This window comes from Tachysurus fulvidraco, chromosome 16, assembly GCF_022655615.1.
Source record: "Tachysurus fulvidraco isolate hzauxx_2018 chromosome 16, HZAU_PFXX_2.0, whole genome shotgun sequence".
NCBI lineage: Eukaryota > Metazoa > Chordata > Actinopteri > Siluriformes > Bagridae > Tachysurus > Tachysurus fulvidraco.
This window is the reverse complement of record NC_062533.1, coordinates 4,544,003-4,567,972: the sequence shown is the minus strand read 5'-3', so window position 1 is coordinate 4,567,972 and position 23,970 is coordinate 4,544,003. Positions and strand designations below refer to the sequence as shown.

At 40.3% G+C, this 23,970-nt stretch overlaps 1 protein-coding gene across 7 annotated transcripts; it reads right to left on the bottom strand.

Annotated features, from left to right (window-relative positions):
- Nucleotides 1-12: 12 nt before the first annotated feature.
- Nucleotides 13-14,183, bottom strand: exoc1 (exocyst complex component 1). 7 transcript variants are annotated; one of them, XM_047801474.1, is made up of 21 exons: nt 13,984-14,175; nt 12,611-12,742; nt 11,163-11,293; nt 9,894-10,053; nt 9,591-9,602; nt 8,713-8,900; nt 8,400-8,627; nt 8,025-8,157; nt 7,698-7,807; nt 7,390-7,458; nt 6,074-6,223; nt 5,857-5,965; nt 4,556-4,600; nt 3,772-3,935; nt 3,109-3,210; nt 2,784-2,860; nt 2,289-2,517; nt 1,870-2,053; nt 1,486-1,685; nt 1,081-1,275; nt 13-532 (listed from the first exon to the last, which is right to left on the bottom strand). In XM_047801474.1, the coding sequence occupies exons 2-21, from the start codon at nt 12,732-12,734 to the stop codon at nt 380-382; spliced, it is 2,763 nt and encodes a 920-aa protein (XP_047657430.1). In that variant the 5' UTR covers nt 12,735-12,742; nt 13,984-14,175; the 3' UTR covers nt 13-379. The 7 variants fall into 7 exon arrangements, with proteins under 7 accessions (XP_047657430.1, XP_047657432.1, XP_047657431.1 ...); XM_047801476.1 differs by lacking the exon at nt 4,556-4,600; XM_047801475.1 differs by lacking the exon at nt 9,591-9,602 and having other exon boundaries at nt 13,984-14,174.
- Nucleotides 14,184-23,970: the final 9,787 nt, after the last annotated feature.

Below are 23,970 nucleotides of genomic sequence, written 5' to 3'. Positions count from 1 at the left end.
ATAATACAGAACTACATGTGGAGATTTTTTTTATTACTTAACATTAACAGTTATGGAAATTAACACAGATTTAATGTGGAGTTAAAAGGGATGTGTGTGTGTGTGTGTGCAAATTCAGTCATTTTAATTCATTGTTGCATCCACTTATATATTACACATTTATAAAGAGGGTCCAGTCCAGTGTTCTTTTATCCTGTGACTTAATCGGAGACTTGAACTTGACAAAACTGCTTTTAGTGTTTTAATATATGTACGCAGATTAGGACGCACTGCATATATGGATCCCACAACAAACAAACAAACAAACACTCACTCACTCACTCACTCACTCACTCACACTCTCTCTCTCTCTCTCTCACACCCCTCAATTTTTTCACTTCTAGTGGGACTGGGCGATACTAGAGAAGTACTCCAGCATATCCTGTATGGTAAAGTCCATGGTGATGCCTGAGCCGGGGTAGCAGCGGTTTATCAGCCCCTCGAAGTGTTTATACTGCCGGATGAACTCATCCTGCATGGAGTGCCACACCACCTAGTCAGAATAAAACACATCAGTGGTTTGTTTTCTGTCCCGAACTCCATCAATCTTCACCCGATCACAAAGCTGCTGCATATTTCTACATTTAGGTTGCAAACAGCAATTTATGAATAGTGGAATTACGCCTCCCTTCCGGTGTCTGCGGCATGATGTTATCTGACCTCCTCACCATGGCAACACTGTTCATGATGTGTTATTGATTTCGCATCTTGGATATTTTTGGTTTAAACCAAAATGTGCATTGAATCTGTTGAACCCGGTACAATAAGGTTTTATAATGTTGCCTTGAAAATGCACAAAATAAAAATTGACTGAGATATCGGATGTAATTGTGAAATTTTAGTCTTGACTACCAAATGTTAACAATGAACAAGATCCGGGTGTTCCCAGACACAGACGGCCATCACTTCTACTCTGTGTGCGCACTATTACTCAAATTATTACTATTCTATTTTATAAGAATATTAATAATTACTTCTACCAATAATAAAAATCCTCATCAGAAAATATACAACATATACAAACAGAACTGGATCACTCACTTGTAGAAGGCTTTCGTCCTCACACAGATGCTTGTCCACTTTCTTATAGAGATTGTCCAGGCCCTTCTTCACCTCTTTTCCAGGGTATTCTTTAATCACCTTCCTCAGCTCCTGTTTGTTGAAAGCCAGCTGGTAGCTTACCTCCTCTTCCCTCACCCCCTGAGCCACACGTGCCTCCACTCCCTCAAAGAAGTGCTACAGTAGGTATACACACACACACACACGCACACACTGAATACATGTACAGTACTTCTAAGTTTCTTTTCTTGCTCTAACATTTACAGACAAAAGAAAAGTTCAGTACAACTGAGACCACACTGATTATTCCAGCTCTTAAAAGCTTTGATTCAAAAGGTCATTTTAGTGGTTTAGAAAGAATCAGTTCTGTAAATCATGGCTTCTTACGTTGAGCTTTTCCAAAGGCTGGCCCAGAGAGTTAATAACATAATACTGAAGATGGTCTGTGTATTTCTGCTTGGCCTCCTTCCTCTCCGTCTCCAGACATGAGATCTTGAGGCGCGACAGAGTGGAGAATATGTGGTGGAAGTTCTCCATCATAACGACATCACGAGGGGTTTTCTGACTCTCATTGGCGACTTTCTCCACTGCACACACACGGTGAGTCTTAATATTTGTCTGAATGATGTACAGATGTCCAATTAGAGCAATCATACAGACTACCGTAAATCGCTTTCATGGCCAAGGGATTTTTGTGCCGTCTCACAGATCTATCAAATTTATATATTCATTAAACAATGCTGAATAATATGACTGAGCTGTGAGTCTCACCGTTCATGAAGACGGCTCTGATGAGCTTGACATACGCTTTATCCAGGTCACCTCGTCGCTCTGCGTTACGGAAAATGGTCTCAGCCAATTCCGCAAAATCCTCAAAGACTCTGACGAAGGGCAAGATCCCAACTTTACTCTTCTTAGAGATCTTTACCTCCTCCATCTGCCTGATTTGTCCAGACTTAGGGGAAAAATATAGACTTATAGACAATATACACTACATTATCTTCATTATTATTATTATTATTATTTAAAACTCATCTTAGCAACAGTTATGAGAGAAATATAACTATTTTCTGGCATAAGTAGAGAGACGTTATTTTGATCTATATATTATAACTATTCCAGTTTAAATCGCATTTAAATGTATCTGTAGCATCGTTAGCTTTCTAAGCTGCCTGTGACCTTTGACTCACAATACACTTGTCGAAGTTCCTCTTTACGGTGACCAGCACGTTGCCCAGCGTGGTGCTGAGGAAGGACGCAGGGTCCACGTTCTCGGCCGTCCACACGTGATGGCTCATCTTCACCAGCATGTAGAGCGAGTTGAAGCTGTCGATTTTATCGCCCAGAGCGATCAGACTGTTTAATTCCGTCTCGATGCTGTGAAAGATCTTATTCATCATCTGTCGCACCATGTCCTTACTGAGAGAGAAAGAGACGAGAGAGAGAGAGAGAGAAAGACAGAGACAGAGGGAGATAGAGATGGAGGTAGGGAGAGAGAGAGAGAGAGAGAGAGAGAAGCAAAGGTAGATGATGAAGAATTTTACATGAATGTTTAAAGAAGCCAAAGAGTCAAACACACACACGAGTATTAAGCTGGACGACAGAAAGACAACAATGACAAGTATGTCTTTATGGGAAAATTATGTGAAGTATGTATGATTGAAGAGATACAAGTGCTCACTTACTCTGATGATATGGAGTGTCTGTGTTCACTGGCCGGTCTGGACTGCAGCGCTCCATCCAAGTCATCTGTGGTTTCTCCCTAAACATCATCCAGAGTAATACTGTATGTAGCTTAACCTCACTAAAACTCACACTCACACACACAAACACCCTCTCTCTCTGTCACTTCTCTCTCACACACACACGCACGCACACACACACACTCACTCACACACACACACACTCTCACACACACTCACACACAGTCACTCACACACAGTCACACAGTCACACACACACACACACACACACACACACACACACACACACACACACACACACACTCACCTGAGCTGATCCTGACTGCTGCTGCAGTTTGAAGAACTTGCTGATGAAATCCTGTTCAGCGAGACACAGAGGCTCCAACTCACTGAGGACCTGCTCGAATATCTACATGCACAAACAGCAGACGATTACAATTCCATCTTAAACACCAACATGTTCAGATCAATACAATAAAGTATTCTAAACAGTCCAAAGCTAATTTGAAGAGGATCATGGTTCTACTGTTTTTTTTTCTTCTTCTGACCAATTAGATTTAGGAATTCAACAGCGCTGTGGTACAAAAGATTTTTATCCAAACCTTAACGCAGAAGACGGCAACGTCCACATTTATCCACCTAAATCTACACTGGCCTACTTTATGACTCTGAATTGATGCAGCAACATTAAGGAAAAACTTTCCAAAATGGACAGATGAAGAGATGGAATTGTTGCTGCGGGAAAAACTACGAAGTTGTTTGATTTTAATTGAATTTGAGAAGTCACAAGACCGAAATAGCCCTCCTCATCATGGAAACAAGACCGAAACATAGAGCGTATTCAGATTTATCTGGATTTACATTTACGGCCTTATCCAGAGCGACGTGCAACGGTGCTTTTAATTCTCCATCGATGAATACATGAATGACACGATTAACATAACAGCTGTAATGGACTTTCCGTCCTTACCTTGTCAAACTTGGTCCTGTCGGCCACGTCCAGGTCAGAGGCTGACATATTGCCCATGTCCAGCAAAGACGAGGACTGTGAACGACGGCTGTTGGAACTGCTGACAGCCAACTTGTTGAGACTGGAGGTGGAGCCAGTGAGCTTCCCTGAACTCGCATGAAGACCTGAGAGAGTCCCAGAGAATACAGACACTCAGAGAGACACAATACGGAGAGAGAGAGAGAGAGAGAGACGTACACACTCCCACTGACAAAGCACAAGAACTACAACTGATCACAAACAGCGACCTATAACGTCTAATCACATATATTTACTCTATTAACTTGTCTACGCCTCATGCTAAAATTCAGTATATTAGACAGGAATAATGCAGAAAACAGCCTCCATGTGCTCACGGTTCACTAAAACAAACAAATCCTTCGAAAGTGAAATGGCAATACAAAAAGCTAAACGTAACAAACAAAACCTTCGAGGTCCGCCTGACCGTCAAAGACATTTTGTGAAGCTCTGCAAACAAACATCTAGCAAAAGATACATATGCAACATGAATGACAAGCATGAGCTGTTGAGAGTGACATGATAAAAAAGGTGTATGTATGTGTGTGTGTGTGGCTAAATTATTCTGCACACTAGTGCAGAAACCTATAGCTAAAATAAGATATCTAATGCATATTGGCTGAATAGAAGGTGAAGGGTTTATTTAGAGAGGGGAAAACAAATGGCATGAGGTGCATTGTGGCATTTTGAGAAAATGAAGCGTTGAAAGATGCTGCGTGGTACTTACTTTCTGTCTCCTGTTTGAGAGCGCTCTCTTTCCGAGGAAGCGTGGCTGCAGGCCAGTTAGAAAGGCAGGCATCAGAGACAGAGACACGTTAGGCTCATGACATGCAGTGGGACATTCAGGGGTTAGCGGTTAGACATGAGGTCAGAGATATACACCATGACATGTTCTGCTGTATCTATCCTAAGTCGACTTTGCTCGAAAACAAAATTCTACGCCGTTTTGTTTCCCGCGCAACCGAGAAGTCGAGTTTCGTCCGTCTGATAGCGTTGTACTGAGAATTATAACGCTTGTTATAAAGCTTTCGAGTCCTGAGTGTCTTTTATCACTATATAGATATTAGTGCAGCATTTCGTATAGTTTAACTAACTAACTAATTATAATAGTTAAAAGTAGGTAGTAGATAGTGATTATTTATTCGATGGACCGAGCTATGAGTCATGTTGCATGTTACAGTAATAAAAAAGAAAAAAGTATAAAAACATTTTAGTTTACACAATTCTGTTACACTCATGACAGAACACGATTTTAATTTGTAATCATTATACTTGTGAGAAACTGCATGATGTGCTCGAATCATGCTTATGAACGAGATTTTCCGGCTCTGACAGAATCGGTTTGATTCTGCACGCCTAAGATGTTGCACACGACACAGAGACTGCAAACTAAACTAATGCAGAATCTTTTAGATATGTGGTGTTCTTTTTTTCTGAACAAACCAGGGTGTCCATTGGAGGTACAGTATGACACATAGCTGCTAAATTTGGTTGACTGAAATATATTTAAGTAAATATTGTTGCTAATGTATATATTTTAAAAACAATCCCATTAATCAGCCCTAAATTCAAACAATATTCAGAATTATAATGAACCTGAACTTGCACTTTGACCTTCTACTGAGTGGATAAAATCACTGGATTACAACATGTGCATAAATAATGCGGTATGATGATGATGAGACGTTAAAAAGTTGTGATTTTAGCTATTTTGAGACACACCAGACAGTTTAACCTCCCGAGTGTTTACTCTGAGACTCATAATGAGCCGTTAGCAATTCAGATCGTCTGTCCGGTCTGATGCCAGACGCCTCTGACGTCAACGAACTAAAGTGTGTTTGTTTCGTTAAGAGCAACATTAGAGCAAGCAATGACAACTCTACCTTCTAGATCACATTAGAGTCAGACAAATGCACAAGTACAAGCAAAAGGCCGGTGCAAACACAGGACAAACATTGAGCACAATGTAGAATCTGCATAATGAGGGAAATATACAACTAAGCACTTAAAAAGAGACACGATTCTTACCAAACTTTCCCTTCCCTTCTTTGGTGGTTCCTGCCATTTTGATTTTCGCGACCTCGAAGAAGTCTTTGATTTCTCTCTCGTACAGCCGAGTCATGTAGTCCACGTAGGTCTATGTTCAAGAAGACACAGTAGAGACAGGAGATGCTTTGTTGCCTAGGATGATGATGATGATGATGATGATGTTTGGTGGAGATGCATGTGAGAAAGAAATGCTCACCCTGGACAGGCCTTCGTACTTCTCTCTCTGTGTGTTCTTCAGCCACTCCATCAGTTTTGCGTATCTGAGCAGGTCTCTGTGTAGTGGGCTGTGTTTAGGCAGGGTCAGCTCTGCTGTGTGCTGAGACAGCGCCGAGCTCTGATCGTGACCCTACACACATACGGACGCATACCATGGTTAAAAAAAAAAAAACAGAACTGCGTCGTATAAGCACCTCTAAGCAGAGCTGTATATGCTGTAAAACAGCTTCTGAAGACGTCACTGTAAGAAATAACCCGGTAGTGACAACAGGCAAACCTACAGGGATGATCCAACACAGACGGTTAGTCTGAACTAACATTCGCTTCCAGTCAGCCTTTCATCCCTGTAAGGGAATCAGAGCTATTCTCCTGACACTAGGAAGCATGCTTAACTCTCTTAAATGGAACGCCGTGCTTTCTGCCTCTCTCCCCCCGCACTAACCTCCATCTCTACTTCACGTCGGGCAGCTACAGGGCCGTACTCAGAGTTGAGTGAAGCGGGAGTTAATAACGAAATCGCTTGATTAGTATTCTGACCTCAAAATGAATCACTGCTTGGACTTGATGCCTGAGCAGGATGACCTTTTTTTTACTTGGTCAAATTAGAGCCGTGTACGAGGACTGCGATTCCAACAAAGTGTCTGTCGTGCGTGTGGGAGCTGGCGGTCGAATTTCAGCTCGCAAAGAAAGTAAGGCAATGTTTATTAACATGAAAATGTACAGTGTGCTCGTGCATTGTGTGTGTGTGTGTGTGTGTGCAGGGGGGGTTTAATACTAACACACTGTATTACACTGTTGATTCAAGATAACCAAAACTGACCAAACTATATCTTGTAAATAGATATTTCAGACCCTCGGCTCGGGCACTTGAATTGAATGAAACTGTTTGTAGTTCTTTCTCTGTGTATATTCTGAACCCAAGTTGGCGAAATCACCGACTCTGAATATGGCCCACATTTATAGCATGCATCTTTTTCTTTTTAAAATACTCCAAAAAGTATTTCACTCCACATAACCAGGAAGCAAAAAAAAGGCGGTTCCCATCGACCGAAACAATGCAGTGCTTTTTTTTTTTCCTCCACATATCTAGGTGGTGTGTGAGAGAATGTTAAATACAGACAGAGCCTGCAGGTGGTACTGGTGAGGTCATGGGCTTGTAGACATCCTGAGAAGGATTAGACACCACACACATGCTTCTGTGGAAGCAAGGGCATTCGATGGATGTTAGTGGAGGCAGTGAAGATCACACAAGTTCGGTTAGAGTGGGCAGGACAGACGGGGGGAACGTGTACTCACGGGGAGTGACAGACAGGACGACCTATAGAACTGAGGAATGGTCATTTTGAAGTGACTGAAGTGGTTGAACTAAGAGTGAAGCGAGATGGCACAGAGAGACAGAACAGTTCAGAATAGCAGCAGACTGGTCACAGAAGGAAGAAGATAAATCAGAATAGAAACACAGTCAAAGGCTGGGGGAGAGAGAGAGAGAGAGAGAGAGAGAGAGAGAGAGAGAGAGAGAGAGAGAGAGAGAGAGAGAGAAAGAGAAAATGAACAGGGATTAATTAAGCGAAAGGTTTAAAAGACGTGTGCACATGGACCGTTACCTGGTGCACAAACACATTGTTCAGGTGGTTTGTGAGGCGACGAGCAAAATTGTCTCTGAGATCAGCAAACAGGCTCTGCTGCTGCTTCACGGCCCACAGGCTATCATGACCTGACACACACACACACACACACACACACACACACACACACACACACACACACACACACAGTCATTGCAGGGTTTAAATCCTTCAATGTTACATGTTATATATGCTCACCCACAATAACTCTGCCTATTGCTTTGACGATATTTATTTATTTATTTATTTATTCCCCCAAAATGCGATACTCGTCTATGTCGTACTGCGGACGCTTCTCACACGCACCTGGTCGGAGTGCTACGTTCATACACTGCAGCAGAGCCTCGGAGGCATTGATGCAGGCCTCGATACCTTTAGGAGAAGACAAGTCTCCCTCCTGTAGAGCTCGGATGTGCCCTTTAGACAGATCCATATAGTTCTGTAAGGACAAAAAAGTCACAGACGATGTCTTTCGACTTGCTCAGACTGACTGCTGACTTCTATGCGGCATGATTTAAATAATCTAGTGTTTCAGTTGTACTGTGTTGGATTCAGAATTTGTCTCTATACAGTATGTCTGATAAATGTACTGATCTTCACAGTGTTGCACTGTGATTTGACTGCAAAGACGACAACAGTGTCTTTACACCATCATCCATTCATCCATCCATGGTTCCTCACCACTAGAAACTGGATCTCGTCAAGCAGCTGTCCGTTGTTGGTTTTGCTGATCTGAATGAGACGGTTGCTCTGGGAAATCTGATCCATCTGCTCCTTGACGCTCTGCAGCATTTCCTCGTAGCTCAGCAGCTTTCCCTCGATGGCGTCCACCTCGGACAACGCCTCGTCCAGCAGCTGCATCAGGATGTTCACCTGCTTCTCTGATGCCATGATTGACTGGATGTTTGCCTGGACAAGTAGGGAAACATTTAACCACAAAGATTGAACAGGATTTTTCTTTCGTTTTTTTTATAAACGGCCTACAGGTACTCACCCCGTCCAGGACCTGCAGCTCTCGGGAAAGTTTATCAGCAAAGGCCTCGGCGTTAGAGATGGCGTATTCGCACACCTCCATCATGTTCTCGATGTCCTGCTCCTCCCGAGTGTTCAGTTCTTGGTAGTCATCCAGAGCGTCTTCATCGCCGCCGGCAACACTCTGACTCTCACCACTAGGGACTGACTCTGAGAAAGATGGACAGATGGAGATGATACAAGATATCTACAAGTAAACTGTAATTACACACACACCCGCGCACACTCACACACGCACACACTCACACACACACGCGCACACTCACACACACACGCGCACACTCACACACATGCGCGCACACTCACACACACGCGCGCACACACTTACACACACACACACACACACACACACTTACACACACACACACACTTACACACACACACACACACACACACACACACTTACACTCACACACACACACTTACACTCACACACACACACTTACACTCACACACACACACTTACACGCACACACACACACACACACACACACACTTACATACACACACTTACACACACACACTTACACACACGCACACACTTACTTCTTTAGACAGTACACATAATGCATAGGGTGGAATTTTAATTAGTATTAGGGTAGAAATGTAGACTGTTATTAAAAATAATATTTTCTCACACACAGTCAGTAAAAGCTTTCTTTGTGCAAAATTCAATGTCAGACAAAATAAAAACATTTTGCTACATGAAGGTGAACTCGAACAGAAAAAAACCATCATGGATGTCTCTCCAACTCAATGAGGGGGGAAAACACAAACAAATAGATGAATGGCGATGGAGAATGGAAAAAAAAAAGGAGGAAAAGCAGGTACTGTACCAACCTTCAGGGAGCTCTGGCCAGTGAGAGATTTAGGGAGAAGAGTGCAGAAGAGAGGTTATAAAGCATTATAAAGTCACTTAGTGAAAAAGAAGAGGGAAAGAGAAAGAGAGTGTTTATTCAGGTCAACAAGGTCCATTTCAGCTGCATCAACAGACATTTTCAGTCAGTCTACATGCACCTATTAGTTACATACTGAATATTTTTTCCATGACTAAATACATGCGTACTGGCAATGACACGATCCAAACACTCATTGAATTCGATGCACGTGCTATTACGTCTTGACTTTTCAGTGAGGCACTACCTTCCAGCAGCTGGGGACTGACGTTAACAAACTCCACTTTCTTCCTCAGGTAACGCTGGTTCAGCTTCCAGATGCAGGAGATGAAGGAGTTCTTCTCTGCCGTGCTGCTGGCCACCCAACGGTAGACCTTCTCAAAGTGCAGGTCAAACTCTGGGTTCTCCTACAGAGGAGAGACAAGAACAGCCAGTTATGACCTCAAACAATGAGTGTGTATGGTAATACACTGCAGTGTAATTACTCAAGAATTATTTACACCAGATTTACACCCGTCTATCTTCCTCTCAGAGAGGAGGAGCAAAAAAAAAAAAAAGAAAAAGAAAATTGTATTCTTGGTGGGATTTTGATATGAATGCCTTGATAACACAGCAATCCTAATCCTTCCCTTATTTAAATGAGATGCGTTTTCACTAGGCAAATCTTCGTGTGTCAGTTGGCCGAGGTTTAGTATTAAAAAGGTACACAAATACACTTTAAATTATTCAACTGTCAGTAAATGTTTGTGAAGCAAAACCATACTAACATTTTCTGCTGGATTTACGAGAAAAATCAGAAACACTATCGTTTCGTCTGCTGATCATCTGTAAAGTTCAAAGTGTGTTCCTGACACATCACATTTGCATTTGAGTGACGCCCTCAAAACTCAAATGCACAGACACCTGGGTTTCAACAGAGTAAACACAGAGAAAGACTAAAAGCGGATGGTTATTATGACTCGTTTCTATGCTATTAAAGAATGTAAATGATATATCATTAATATTAATAAACATAATAAGCAAGCACTTCATCTACAGGGTGAGGCATTTGGTTTTTTTTAGCCAGAACGACTCATCCTCTATTTAAACAGCGGCATTTATTTTGTCCTAGTTGAATCATTCGTTGAACTTTGTCTTCATTTACGGGTTTGTTTTTCCGTTTTTGGTGCCAACAATATACAATGAATGGTTTTCAGAAAAATGTTCATGATGGTGTTTTTAGTTCCCGCCCTAGTGAGCTAGTATGAGGATGTGGTTTTGATTGAGACTCCAGAGCTCGAATAAGGGCGTTTGCTAAAATTAACATAACAGTGCAGCATAACAGTGCAGTAATCTGTGCTAATTCTGTGATGTCATGAAGTCCATCATGTTGTACAAAAAAGGGACATTATGCTTGATTAACTTGCAATAACTAAAGGAAGTAAGGAGCAAACTAAACTAAACTTACAACCTAAGATTGGTAAAAGTCCACGGTTAAAACTATCTGTCTCCTCACAATCCACCACCTTCATCTCACCTTAGTGGCATCTTTGGCATCGACCTCTGACAAGTCACGTAGTTCCCAGGCCATCTGTCTCTTATAGAAATCTCCTTTGTCTGACTTCTTCACTTTTACCACTTTAACCTGCACGGGACGCTCCGTCGTCACTAATAACCAAAAAGAACAACAGCTTTAACCAATTACCGGAGAGAAATGACATGCTACAGATCGAGTGCAGCCATTGTTTAGACTCGTTAAAGTCGTATGCAAATGTTTAGGTACCCCTGACAATTTCCATGATTTTCATTTATAAATATTTGGGTGTTTGGATCAGCAATTTTATTTTGATCTGTCAAATAACTGAAGGACACTAAAGTAATATTTCAGTAGTGAAATGAGGTTTATTGGATTAAGAGAAAATGTGCAATATGCATCAAAATGAAATTAGACAGGTGCATAAATTTGAGCACCCCAACAGAAAAATCACATCAATATTTAGTAGAGCCTCCTTTAGCAGAAATAACAGCCTCTAGATGCTTCCTATAGACTGTAATGAGTGTCTGGATTCTGGATGAATGTATTTTGGACCATTCCTCCTTACAAAACATCTCCAGTTCAGTTAGTTTTGATGGTTGCTGAGCATGGACAGCCCGCTTCTAATCACCCCACAGATGTTCAGTGATATTCAGGTCTGGGGACTGGGACGGCCGTTCCAGAACATTGTACTTGTTCCTCTGCATGAATGCCAGAGTAGATTTTGAGCAGTGTTTTGGGTCGTTGTCTTGTTCGCCTCTCCAATATTTTACGTGGACTGCCACTTCTGGCCTCAACAAGAACTGTGCCTGCGGTCTTCCATTTCCTCACTATGTTCCTCACAGTGACACTGACAGCTTATATCTCTGCCATAACTTTTTGTAGCCTTCTCCTAAACCATAATGACGAATGATCTTTGTTTTCCGGTCATTTGAGAGTTGTTTTGAGGCCTCCATGTTGCCACTCTTCAGAGGAGAGACAAACAGAACAACAACTTGCAATTGGCCGCCTTAAATACCTTTTCTCATGATTGGATGCACCGGACTATAAAGTTCAATGCTTAATGAGCCACCAAACCAATTGTGTGTTCCAGTTAATCAGTGCTAAGTTGTTACAGGTATTCAAATCAACAAAATGGCAAGTGTGCCCAAATTTATGCACCTGTCTAATTTTGTTTTGATGCATACTGCGCATTTTCTGTTAATCCAATAAACCTCATGTCACTACTGAAATATTACTTTAGTGTCCTTCAGTTATTTGACAGATCAAAATAAAATTGCTGATCCAAACACCCAAATATTTATAAATGAATATCACGGAAATTGTCAGAGGTTCCTAAATTTTGCATACGACTGTTTGTGCTCTGTGAATAAGTTACATTCCTGATGTGAATAAAATCTAATATCAGATCCACGCAGAACGCACACAGCTTTAAGTGTTTTATTGCCTACCCGTGGCACACAAGAAACAGTTCTTCTTCTTCTTCCCTGCCTTGCAAACATTGACAATGCTGAGCAGGCGCTCATCGTTGGGTGTAAAGATATCCCTCTGGAGGGCGTGTTTTATGGCAGTCATTCTGCTTCCTGGAAAATATTATACTTTTAAATAGATTCAACCCAGAAACATTCAAATATCAAGTTAAAAATTATTTGGTTTTTTTTATTACTGAAAATAAGTAAATAAATAAAAATGTGTGATATGAAATTTGATTTTGTCAAAATGCCAGAAATATAACATATAATAAATAAATAAATAAATAAAATTCAACCATGTAAATAAAAATGCTGAAGATTAAATTATGTAAATAATAAAGAACATGTTTATTATAATTCAAGCACATACATTTGGACCAAGTGGTTTTATTTATGCTGCCTGATGCAACGAGGTCAAGTATAATAAAAGTAAAATAAGATTACATACACATATTTAAACACTATATCACATATACACACACATTCTAATGTTATATACACACAAATAATAAGTAATCAGTGTTTCAGGATTAAAAAATGTCCATCAGATGAATGAACAGTCATGAAATTCTGAAAAAATTATATTTAATAATTTGATATAACGTAAAACTATATTTCTTGTTCTTCATGTTTGTTTGTTTGCTTGTAAGAAACTGTATACAACGACACAGAAAAACTATGTTTGACAGTTTAGGAGGTTCCTTTTCAAACGTAACAAACTCATTCGTGACAAAATTATTAGATGCTGTCATTTTTTTTATTCTGTAGTAGCTCTAGGTTCAATAAACAAACACAGCTCAAGGTTCAATAAACATCGTGTGTTGTAATATACATGTTATACGGTGTACAACTTACCAAACACATACATACCTGTCAAAACTACATAGCTAATATAGCTTACACAGCTAACACAGCAATCACAGCTTACATAGCTAGCATAGCTAACACAGCAAACATAGCTAACACAGCTTATATAGCGAACTTATCTAACATAGCTAACACAACTTACATAGCAAACCAAGCTAACATAGCAAACACAGCTAACATAGCAAACACAGCTAACATAGCAAACACAGCTAACATAGCAAACACAGCTAACATAGCAAACAAAGCTAACATAGCTAACATAGCAAACAAAGCTAACATAGCAAACAAAGCTAACATAGCTAACATAACGAACACAGCTCATACAGCTTCCATAGCTAACACAGCTCGTCCAACGGAGCTGGGACATTAACTGTCTGCTACACAGTGAATCGCTCTTGATAATAACATCTATTAAACATAACTGGCTAGTCAGCTTAGACATTTAGCAATACCGGATACAGAAAAGGCTAGTTCGACTAGCTTACCTCAAAACAGACTTGTGCCGAGGAAATACAGTTGAACTACAAGCTTTCTGTTGTAGTTGCTATTTTCCTATTTACGCATAATTATTTAGAGTGAAAGCAGGATCTATGTAAGGGACGCAGTCGTAAACACTGTGCACTCCAACAGCTCGACTTCCTGTCAGACACACACACACACACACACACACACACACACACACACACACACACACACACACACACACACACACACACACACACACACACACACACACACACTTCCTGATTCAGCGCCTCCAGATGAACCTAAAGGTGTGATCTCTGTCACCTAAACCATGTTGTCTTTATTAAAGTCAGGACAGCAAAATAACACAATACATGATGAGAAAAATGGCAGACAGCTCAATATTTAGCACGTTCGCCTCACATATCTGGGGTTTGGGGTTCAAATCCCACATTTGTCCTGTGTGTGTGTGTGTGTGTGTGTGTGTGTGTGTGTGTGTGTGTGTGTGTGTGTGTGTGTGTGTGTGTGTGTGTGTGTGTGCGTGTGTGCGTGTGTGCGCGCGCTCACGTGAAAACCCCACACTGCACCAATCCTGCGTACAATCAACTCTCCGAATGAAAATGAAATGAATATTAAAAGGCAGGGTACAAAGGAGTGTGTGTGTGTGTGTGTGTGTGTGTGTGTGTGTGTGTGTGTGTGTGTGTGTGTGTGTGTGTGTGTGTGTGTGTGTGTGCATGTTCTCTTCCCTCTTCCGGGGTATGGATTTGACTGTGAAGTGCTGTCACCATGCCCAGGATGTCTCTCACCTTGTGCCCACAGTCTCCTGGGATTGACCCTGTGTAGTATAAGTGCTACAGGAATGCTTGGATGCAAGCTGGTACTAGATATTTGGGCAATTGATCAAAATATTAGGATTTCCTAATTCCTAAGCTGGCATATGTGAAAAGAACATAAATGTTCTGTAAGGTGTATGTCATTAATAATATGCTCTCTTTGTTACACCCAAGTATATATAAACTTCTACTTGCTGTTACATCTTAAACCTTCTGTGTTGTTGTGGAACGTTAGAGAGCATATTTATGCACTTGAATCAGTATCTGCACTAATCTTCCTTAGGCACTAAGAGGCACCATTGTGCACTTACATTATAAAATCAGCATATGGTGAAATTAAACCTAGTTTTAATGATGAGAATGTAATGTATGCCACGCCAGCAAAACCATTTATAATGGATCAACGGCTTTATAATGATCATCAAAAAACATTGGTTTTGTAAAACCACAAACTAATGTAATATAAAAGATATTACATTTTATCTATAACTGGATATTTAAATAAATAGCATTTATTACAGAATGAAAAAAGGGCATTATATTATATTATATTATATTATATTATATTATATTATATTATATTATTATAGTGTTTTCATTGCAGACCATCTCACAGGTGTAAAAGCCTTATAGAATTAAATAAAAACAGCAGGCTAGATCGATGGCTTCGTTCGAACAGGAGAAGGTGTGGGATACAGTACTTTGCTTTAACAGTCCTTTTGCTACGTGAAAAACAATATACTTCATATGATCAGGAAATAAAAATATTAGAATTTTCGTTTGCTTCTATGATTTCTGAAATATTAACGGTTACTGGCTGATTTTGTGCTGCTTACCAACACATACATATCAAAAAGTTACCTAGAAAGTAATTAGTCAAGTTTTTCTGCAAGCGATATACAGTCTTACTCGAGTCTGTGGAGTAAGTGTCATATATTTTCTCAACTAAATTCACAGTACAGTAGCAGTTCAACTTACTGAGGTCCAAATCTTCAGCACTCTTTCACCACCGCATTTAGGTAAGCTGGCCTATTTTACTCTTATGTCATGAAAATGGTATAATCTGTGTTTTGTAAGCAGACTATTCATATAGTCACAATGGTTTGCTTTCATTACGTGCACATTACTCTTGCTGTCACTTGCTGAAATCTTTTTACTGAGATCACTTTTCTAATTAGGTCCAGAAAGAGACCTAATTACCTTTTTTTTGGAATTACAAAATCACCATTCTTGTTCAATTTAGAAGGCTGTCTACCATAATTCATTAACTTAGCTTAAAGGATGAATAATTTAACTGTTCAGATGTATTGACAGTCCTCTGTGCCAAAATATATTCCGAATCCAATTTGGTCATTTGTTGTTATTAGCTGTGTCTGTGAAATTGGCTCTGAATAATAATAACACTATAGGGGTAATTTCTTCTTTCATCTGGTATGTTTAAGCATAGTCCCAATTTCTTTACAACTGTGTTATTTCAATTTTAATACTGACGCCCCAACAAGCCCTTAATGACAGAGATAATCAATTACCGCCATTAACACACATTAGCATGGACATCATGCTCTGTGGCTTTGTCAGAGGTGATATCCAATCACTCTTCGCTTCAGCAGCGAAAAACGACACTCTGGAGTCTTCACCTCTACAGGAAACGTCTGATGGAAAAAGCCTGAGAGTTCCAGTTTCTACAAATGAACTGGCACTTAAAAAGTGCACAGGTGCTGGTGTTAGCTAAACGTGAGCAGATCCTTGTAAAAGAACTGAAAGTTCTAAACTTGAAAATAACAAAATGTCTGCTGTGCTGCTTTACTACACATTTATTTACAAGTTAGCTGTTGTCTCCTAAGTGGGAGCACGGTGGCTAAGTGGTTAGCACGTTCGCCTCACACCTCCAGGGTTGGGGGTTCAATTCCCGCCTCCGCCTTGTGTGTGTGGAGATTGCATGTTCTCCCCGTGCCTAGGGGTTTTCCTCCGGGTACTCCGGTTTCCTCCCCCTGGTCCAAAGACATGCATGGTAGGTTGATTGGCATCTCTGGTTTGTCCATAGTGTGTGAGTGAATGAGAGTGTGTGTGTGCCCTGCGATGGGTTGGCACTCCGCCCAGGGTGTATCCTGCCTCGATGCCCGATGACAACTGAGATAGGCACAGGCTCCCCTTGACCCGAGAAGTTTGGATAAGCGGTAGAAAATGAATGAATGAATGTTGTCTCCTACATTTATAACTCGAGTACAATAATAACATATGTAATGACTATGTATTTTGAAAATTAAGGTTTTTGCAAGGAAGAACACTGAATGAGATGAAAAAAGAACGCTGAATGAATTCAGAGATTTTTCTAATGTTACCTATTTGCTTCAGAAAGCTTTCCTGAACAGCTTTGACTTTGCATGACATGAATTTGATATGATTCCCTGAACCAGAGACATACAGTTATTGTTATCGCCTGTTGAAAGACTGACTTGAGGTTCCCATAACATTTGAAGCACAAGGAAATGTCTTTATAACAAATTAGTGCAGAAACGGTGCAGATAAGGCCAGGGAGGATGTCCAAATTTATGATTTTATGACAATAAAAAAAAGACTATGGCTGAAACTGTCATTTTAGCATGCAACGAGAGGGAATGCAGGATGATAAGCAATTACTGAGGAATAAAATTAAATCTGAGAGCAAAATTATGCAGTTTAATATGAGCACTGCATAATTAGTGTGTGTGTGTGTGTGTGTGTTTGTGTGTGTGTGTTTGTGTGTGTGTGTGTATGTGTGTGTGTGTGTGTGTGTGTGTGTGTGTGTGTGTGTGTGTGTGTGTGTGTGTGTGTGTGTGTGTGTGTGTGTGTGTGTGTGTGTGTGTGTGTGTGTGTGTGTGTGTGTGTGTGTGTGTGTATAGACTTGCACACATGTGGCCACTGTTGACAATTACTGTACAGAGTCGTCTGATTATTATATGTTAAACCAGTTACAAAAAGAAGAAGCACAAGTTGTAGCCCAAAAAGAGACATAAATATGACAGCAGATGCTTCTCTGAATCAGAGTCATTTTACTGGCTAGGTGTGTTTGTGTTTAATACAAATCTACTCTGTTCACTGGGGAAAATAATAAAAGTAGTATAGTGGAAAAATTTGAACAGAGATGCAACAAATGCAAAGTGTACAGATAGTACAACAATATAGAAACAGCAGTAAACACACACACACACACACACACACACACACACACACACACACACACACACACACACACACACACACACACACACACACACACACACACAGATGGCAATAATGAGTGTGGGACAGTGTAAAACCTTTCCCAATGGACTTCTTTTAGTATTTGTTGCAGTTTCCATTTCTGTCCACTAGGTGCAGCAAATCACCTATTTCCACCTTCCTCTGCATCCTCTTCGCTTACAACAATTACATTCATGTTCTCATTTAACACATCTATATATCTCTTATTTGGCCTTCCTCTTGATCTCTTACCTGGCAGCTCCATCTCCATCATCCTTTTACATATATAACCATCTCCCTCCTCTATACATGTCCAAACCACCTCAATCTAGCCTCTCTGTCCTTGTCCTAAAAAACAGCCAACCCGAGCTGTCCCTCTCTCTGATGTGCTCCTTCTTAATCCTGTCCATCCTCGTCACTCCTAAAGAGAACCTCAACATCCTCATCTCTGCTACCTCCGTCTCTGTCTCATCTCTTTTATTCACTGCTACAGTCTCTGACCCATACAGCAGAGCTGCTCTCACTACTGTCTTGTTCACCTTTCCTTTGATTCATAACATGAAATAACACATAAATTCAGGATCTAAATTTTGAATTTATAAATTGATCCCTAATCAGAGGTGGCGGTGGCGAGGAAAAACTCCCTGAGATGATGAGAAGAAGAAACCTTGAGATGAACCAGATTCAAAAGGAAACCCATCCTCATCTGTGTGACATCTGTGTGACTGTGTACTATATGGTCAGTGTGTAACCAGGAAATCACCCTAGGTTTAACATGACGTCTATTCGGTTGATATTATCAACTGATTTGTATCAACAGCAGCCTATTAAATGCCTGTATAATCTCATATATAATTTTATAATCTCGTCACAGGATTCATTCATTCATTCATTTTCTACCGCTTATCCGAACTTCTCGGGTCACGGGGAGCCTGTGCCTATCTCAGGCGTCATCGGGCATCAAGGCAGGATACACCCTGGATGGAGTGCCAACCCATCGCAGGGCACACACACACACACACACACACACACACACACACACACACACACACTACGGACAATTTTCCAGACATGCCAATCAACCTACCATGCATGTCTTTGGACCGGGGGAGGAAACCGGAGTACCCGGAGGAAACCCCCGAGGCACGGGGAGAACATGCAAACTCCACACACAAGGCGGAGGAGGGAACCGAACCCCCAAACCTGGAGGTTTGAGGCAAACGTGCTAACCACTAAGCTGCCCCCTATCTGTCAAATTAAAACTTAACAATGATTGGACACTCAAAAATGAGTATTTATTCAGAATGTAAAATGTACGGAGTTGGGAATTAGGATTTAATGAAAAGTAACAGTTGGTGAGTAAGTGATAGACAAGACAGGGATCTGCACCACCTGCCCCATTGACTTACGTCAATAGATCATAATTCTTTCTAGCTCAACAAGACGTCAAATATCATCGTCCACGCTTTCAGTGAGAGGGGGCAGTATTGAAAAGTATGAAAGCCCACATCCTTCCAGAAGCACAGCATTAATTGCCCAAGATAGCTTCGACCTGGCCGGCTAAAACAGCTCTGGCATGTTTTTATACTCATTGATCTTTTCAGTCGTGGTGTGATTCAGAAATGAAATAATGTCAGTAGCTTGCCATATTGATAAGGTTAATTACATCCTGTCAGTGGGCCTCATAGGGAGGGAGATGTCAGAGACCAGTTTCTTCCCATTTCTATCTTCAACAGATGAAACCGATGTGATCTCTACCGCTGCTAAAGGTTGCTTTAGTGTTGCGGTGGAATCATTCGGTCCAGCTCGCGGCATGATGCTTCGCTTTGCGCTGCAGCCAATTATAATCAATTACTAACATTATTTCCTCGTAAATTGCAGCACCGGCATCACCGGCATCAGTCCGTTTTTATTTTTAATAACCGAACGATATTGCTGGTCAAATATTTTGTGCTTTGTTTATTTAGAAAACAGCTACATTTTCCGAAGAAAGCATAAGAGTTTGGGAGAATAAAAATAACGGAGAAAAAAAAAACATGAAGGAATAAATTAGCGCAAATGAAGCACGCATTCATGGATGAGTATTGGAGTAATTGTTACTCCATAATGACACAAAAAAGAAAAAGAAAAAGAGAAGTAGAGACGTGCAGCCATTCAGTGAGATTGCGTTCCAGTCGAAAACATAAAACGAGACAGCGATGGATCAGTGGTGTGAGTGGGCATGAATGTAATGATGGATGGAGGAATGATTATGAAAGGAAAGAAGGCTGGTATGAGCTGGTATACGTATATTAGTATGAGTCAGCCTCTTTGTAATCACCTGCTTGATTCATTACTGAGTCATTGTTTTTCCCATGTGGCTCTTGGGTCATCCAAACCTTCCAATAGCTAGGGCAATTAGGTCACAGGCTACAGGAGTCAATCAATACTTGCTCCCCACCCATAATTATAGTTCTAATGAACTAAACAATCCCCACCCTTACAGATGATTAGCTTGGACAGGGCTACTCCAGAATTTATACTTTACAGCTTAGTAATATACGGTTACGTATAAAGCACAGAGTACTAGCTGGTGCTGCGGTGACGTGCGAAAATCAAACTGTTTTTGGCAGGAAAACTGGATGGTTGCAGTCACCTTAGAAACAAGAAAACATAACAGAAACCAAGAAAGTCTGAGATATAACGAGAAAAAAAAACCAAAACAAACAAGGTGCGAAGAGTAGAAAGTCACCAAGAGCAGAAAGTAATGACCAGATGGGACAGGTGGAAAACACGGGCAAAGAGGAAAGTAAATCCATACAAGGAAGACGAAAAAACAAACGGCACGACTTGTGGACAGCCATAACGTTCAGAAGCATGGTGAATGTTGTTCAATGGTTCAAGTTCAGTTTTCCTTTTTAAGTGCTATTGCTTTGAAGAACAAAGTTTTTTGTTTTTTGTGTGTAACAGTTTTGTAAGTAACAGCGTAAACTCTCAACCTAATCTGGAATTTTTTGGTTTAACCATTTTCTCCAACGACTGAACCGTTTTCTTGTCGTCTTCCCTCTCGCTCTCTCTTCATTTTGCTATCGGAAAATGATTGGTTGCGTTATTAGGACACTGGTCAAATGTCTTCATGAGGCAAGAGATCGAGAGATGGATGAGTAGAGGAAGACGAAAGGGTGTAAACCAATTAAAAACAGTAAGCAACATACACGAGTCACTCCCACGCTTCTTGACTGTCAATCAAAGTTCAGCAAGAGGTTGTTGTTTGTGGGCCATAAGAGTGGCAGACGCGGCCAGTTATTAACTGGTTAGTGGTAAGAACTGTGGTTGACTAGGGTGCAAATATACTAACATTTCTTCTACTCATCCATGTATTTATCATACATTTAATTAAGAGTTTAGCCACATGATTTATCCTAAACCTTATGAGTTATTTGTTCAATTTCTGTAACCTCTGCCCACCTTTATGATTATGGATTTATTTGTTGTGGAGAAAAAAAACGAATCCTCAAAGTGAAACCCATAAAACTCGACACTGGTGTATGATCTAGTAATAACGTTCTTACAAATGATATTCTCCGATTATTTATTCATTTTTAGATTTCGAGTATATTTCCCAGTGGAGTGCTGCCTAGCTGTGCTCCGTATCTTATTCCTCCAGTGCGTTATCAGGCATGAGTGCACACATACACGTTCTAACACACGAGTGATATTTATATGTGCGGTTTAAGATGTAAGTGTCAATCCTGAGAGATTATATACAATAATATTAAAGATCAGCCTTAGACATATTTTCAAAATCCCACTTTACATTCTTGCTGCACATCCAGGACGATGACAGCTTGTGTAGACAATGATCATTAATAACATCATCCCAACTTCATATGATAATAATCCATTTAATTCCATATATTACTGATCTGTTGAGCCCATGAGAGCCCAAACGCACAAGACTTTCTTAATGAGATGTTATTAAATTGACATCGCTGTGTATGTGTTACACTCGATTTCGAATATAGTATTTTAAATTGAGAACAAATGACCATAAATAAATGTTTCAATCATCACACACCTCACTCATATTGTTGTTAGTGAATCGAGTGTTAATTAAAGTCGTCTGCACATCTGTATTGTATGTCATGCGTCATCATCACGCGTTATTGTGGTGCTTCGTCATCACACATCATTGCTACATCATTGTTGTCATGACACTGTGTTATCACACTTCGTTAAACCTCATCATTGCATGTTCTCATTACACTTCCTCACCCCACATCACCACATGTCAATGGCACACATAGTTCTGATCCTTTGTCCTCGCTACACGTCGTTATGTCGCTTCGTCATCACACGTCACTGCTACATGACACTTCGTCATCACACGTAATCGCTACACGTCATCATGACACTTCATCACGTCATCGCTACACGTCATCATCACACTTCATCACGTCATCGCTACACATCGTCTTGACACTTTGTCATCGCTACACGTCATCATGACACTTTGTCATCACACATCATCGCTACCGGCCGTCATTACACTTCATCATCTCTACATGTCATCATAACACTTTGTCATCAGAAGTCATTGCTACTCGTCATCATGACACTTCATCATCACGTCATCGCTACACATCGTCTTGACACTTTGTCATCGCTACACGTCATCATGACACTTTGTCATCACACATCATCGCTACCGGCCGTCATTACACTTCATCATCTCTACATGTCATCATAACACTTTGTCATCAGAAGTCATTGCTACTCATCATCATCACACTTCATCATCACGTCATCGCTACAGGTCGTCATGACACTTCGTCATGACACTTCGTCATCGCTACACGTCATCATGACACTTTGTCATCAGAAGTCATCGCTACATGTCATCATAAACCTACACCATTGCTACACGTTGTCATAACACTTCATCGCTACAAGTCATTATGACACTTCATCATTATAAGTCATTGCTACAAATTTTTAAAAAGTTATGATAAGTTAAGATAAGTATATCTCTAATTCTGAGCTTTGTAAGTGTTTCCTAAAGTATATATTTCCTTGATAATTCTTTTGATGATCTCTTGATCTCTCCTACAGTTATCGCTCTACCTTTCTAATATACAGTGTTTTATCCTTTCTCGAATTTCTCTTCAGACATGTACTCCCTATTAATTTCCTTTATCTCTTTACTCACATGTCCCATGAACCACTACTCTGAATGAGCCTACTGGCTCAGGACAGACGCTCTATTATTAGTGTTTGTAAATTATAATGCGTGTTAAAGTCCTAATCACTACACTCTTATTAACAGAATCATTTTATTATCTTTAAAGTCTTTCATAGCATGGACTTAATCTAATTAAAATAAGAACCAGTATCCCCAGTATAGCAAACTGCTGAAAACTACTGGAGAATATTGTGGCCAAGTGTGTGATATTCAATCTTCATTTTTATTTACATTTATTTTGAACAATGCAACTAGTAGATTTTCTTGCTCTCTGAAACACAAATACTGTTCTAAATTCTCTGGATGTGAGAGCGTGTTGTGTTGTACATTACCTCTGTATTGGACTTGGACTTCCATCTACCTTTTTTTTGTAGAAACAGGCTTATTTAACAGCAGATTTCTAAACCGTAATAATTTTAGGCTTGACCTCTAATACGTATTTAATGTCTTAGAAAATGGTTAAAATTTCTGATGGCAAAACCAGAGTTTTTTTTATTTTATTTTTTATAATGTTTACAATAATCAAAGTATCATTTAGTGCCATGTTTGTACGTTTGTTGCTTTCACAATCATAAAAGCAACGCACAATGACCCTTAACGTCATAAATACTCAAACAAACTAATTAACCACTGGAAAAAAAGACAGAGATATCACAACACCACCCCACGTAAAGAAATAATTGCAAGTTTGCGTGGTCCGGTGACGCAGATCACTTGATGTAGTCTGCAGA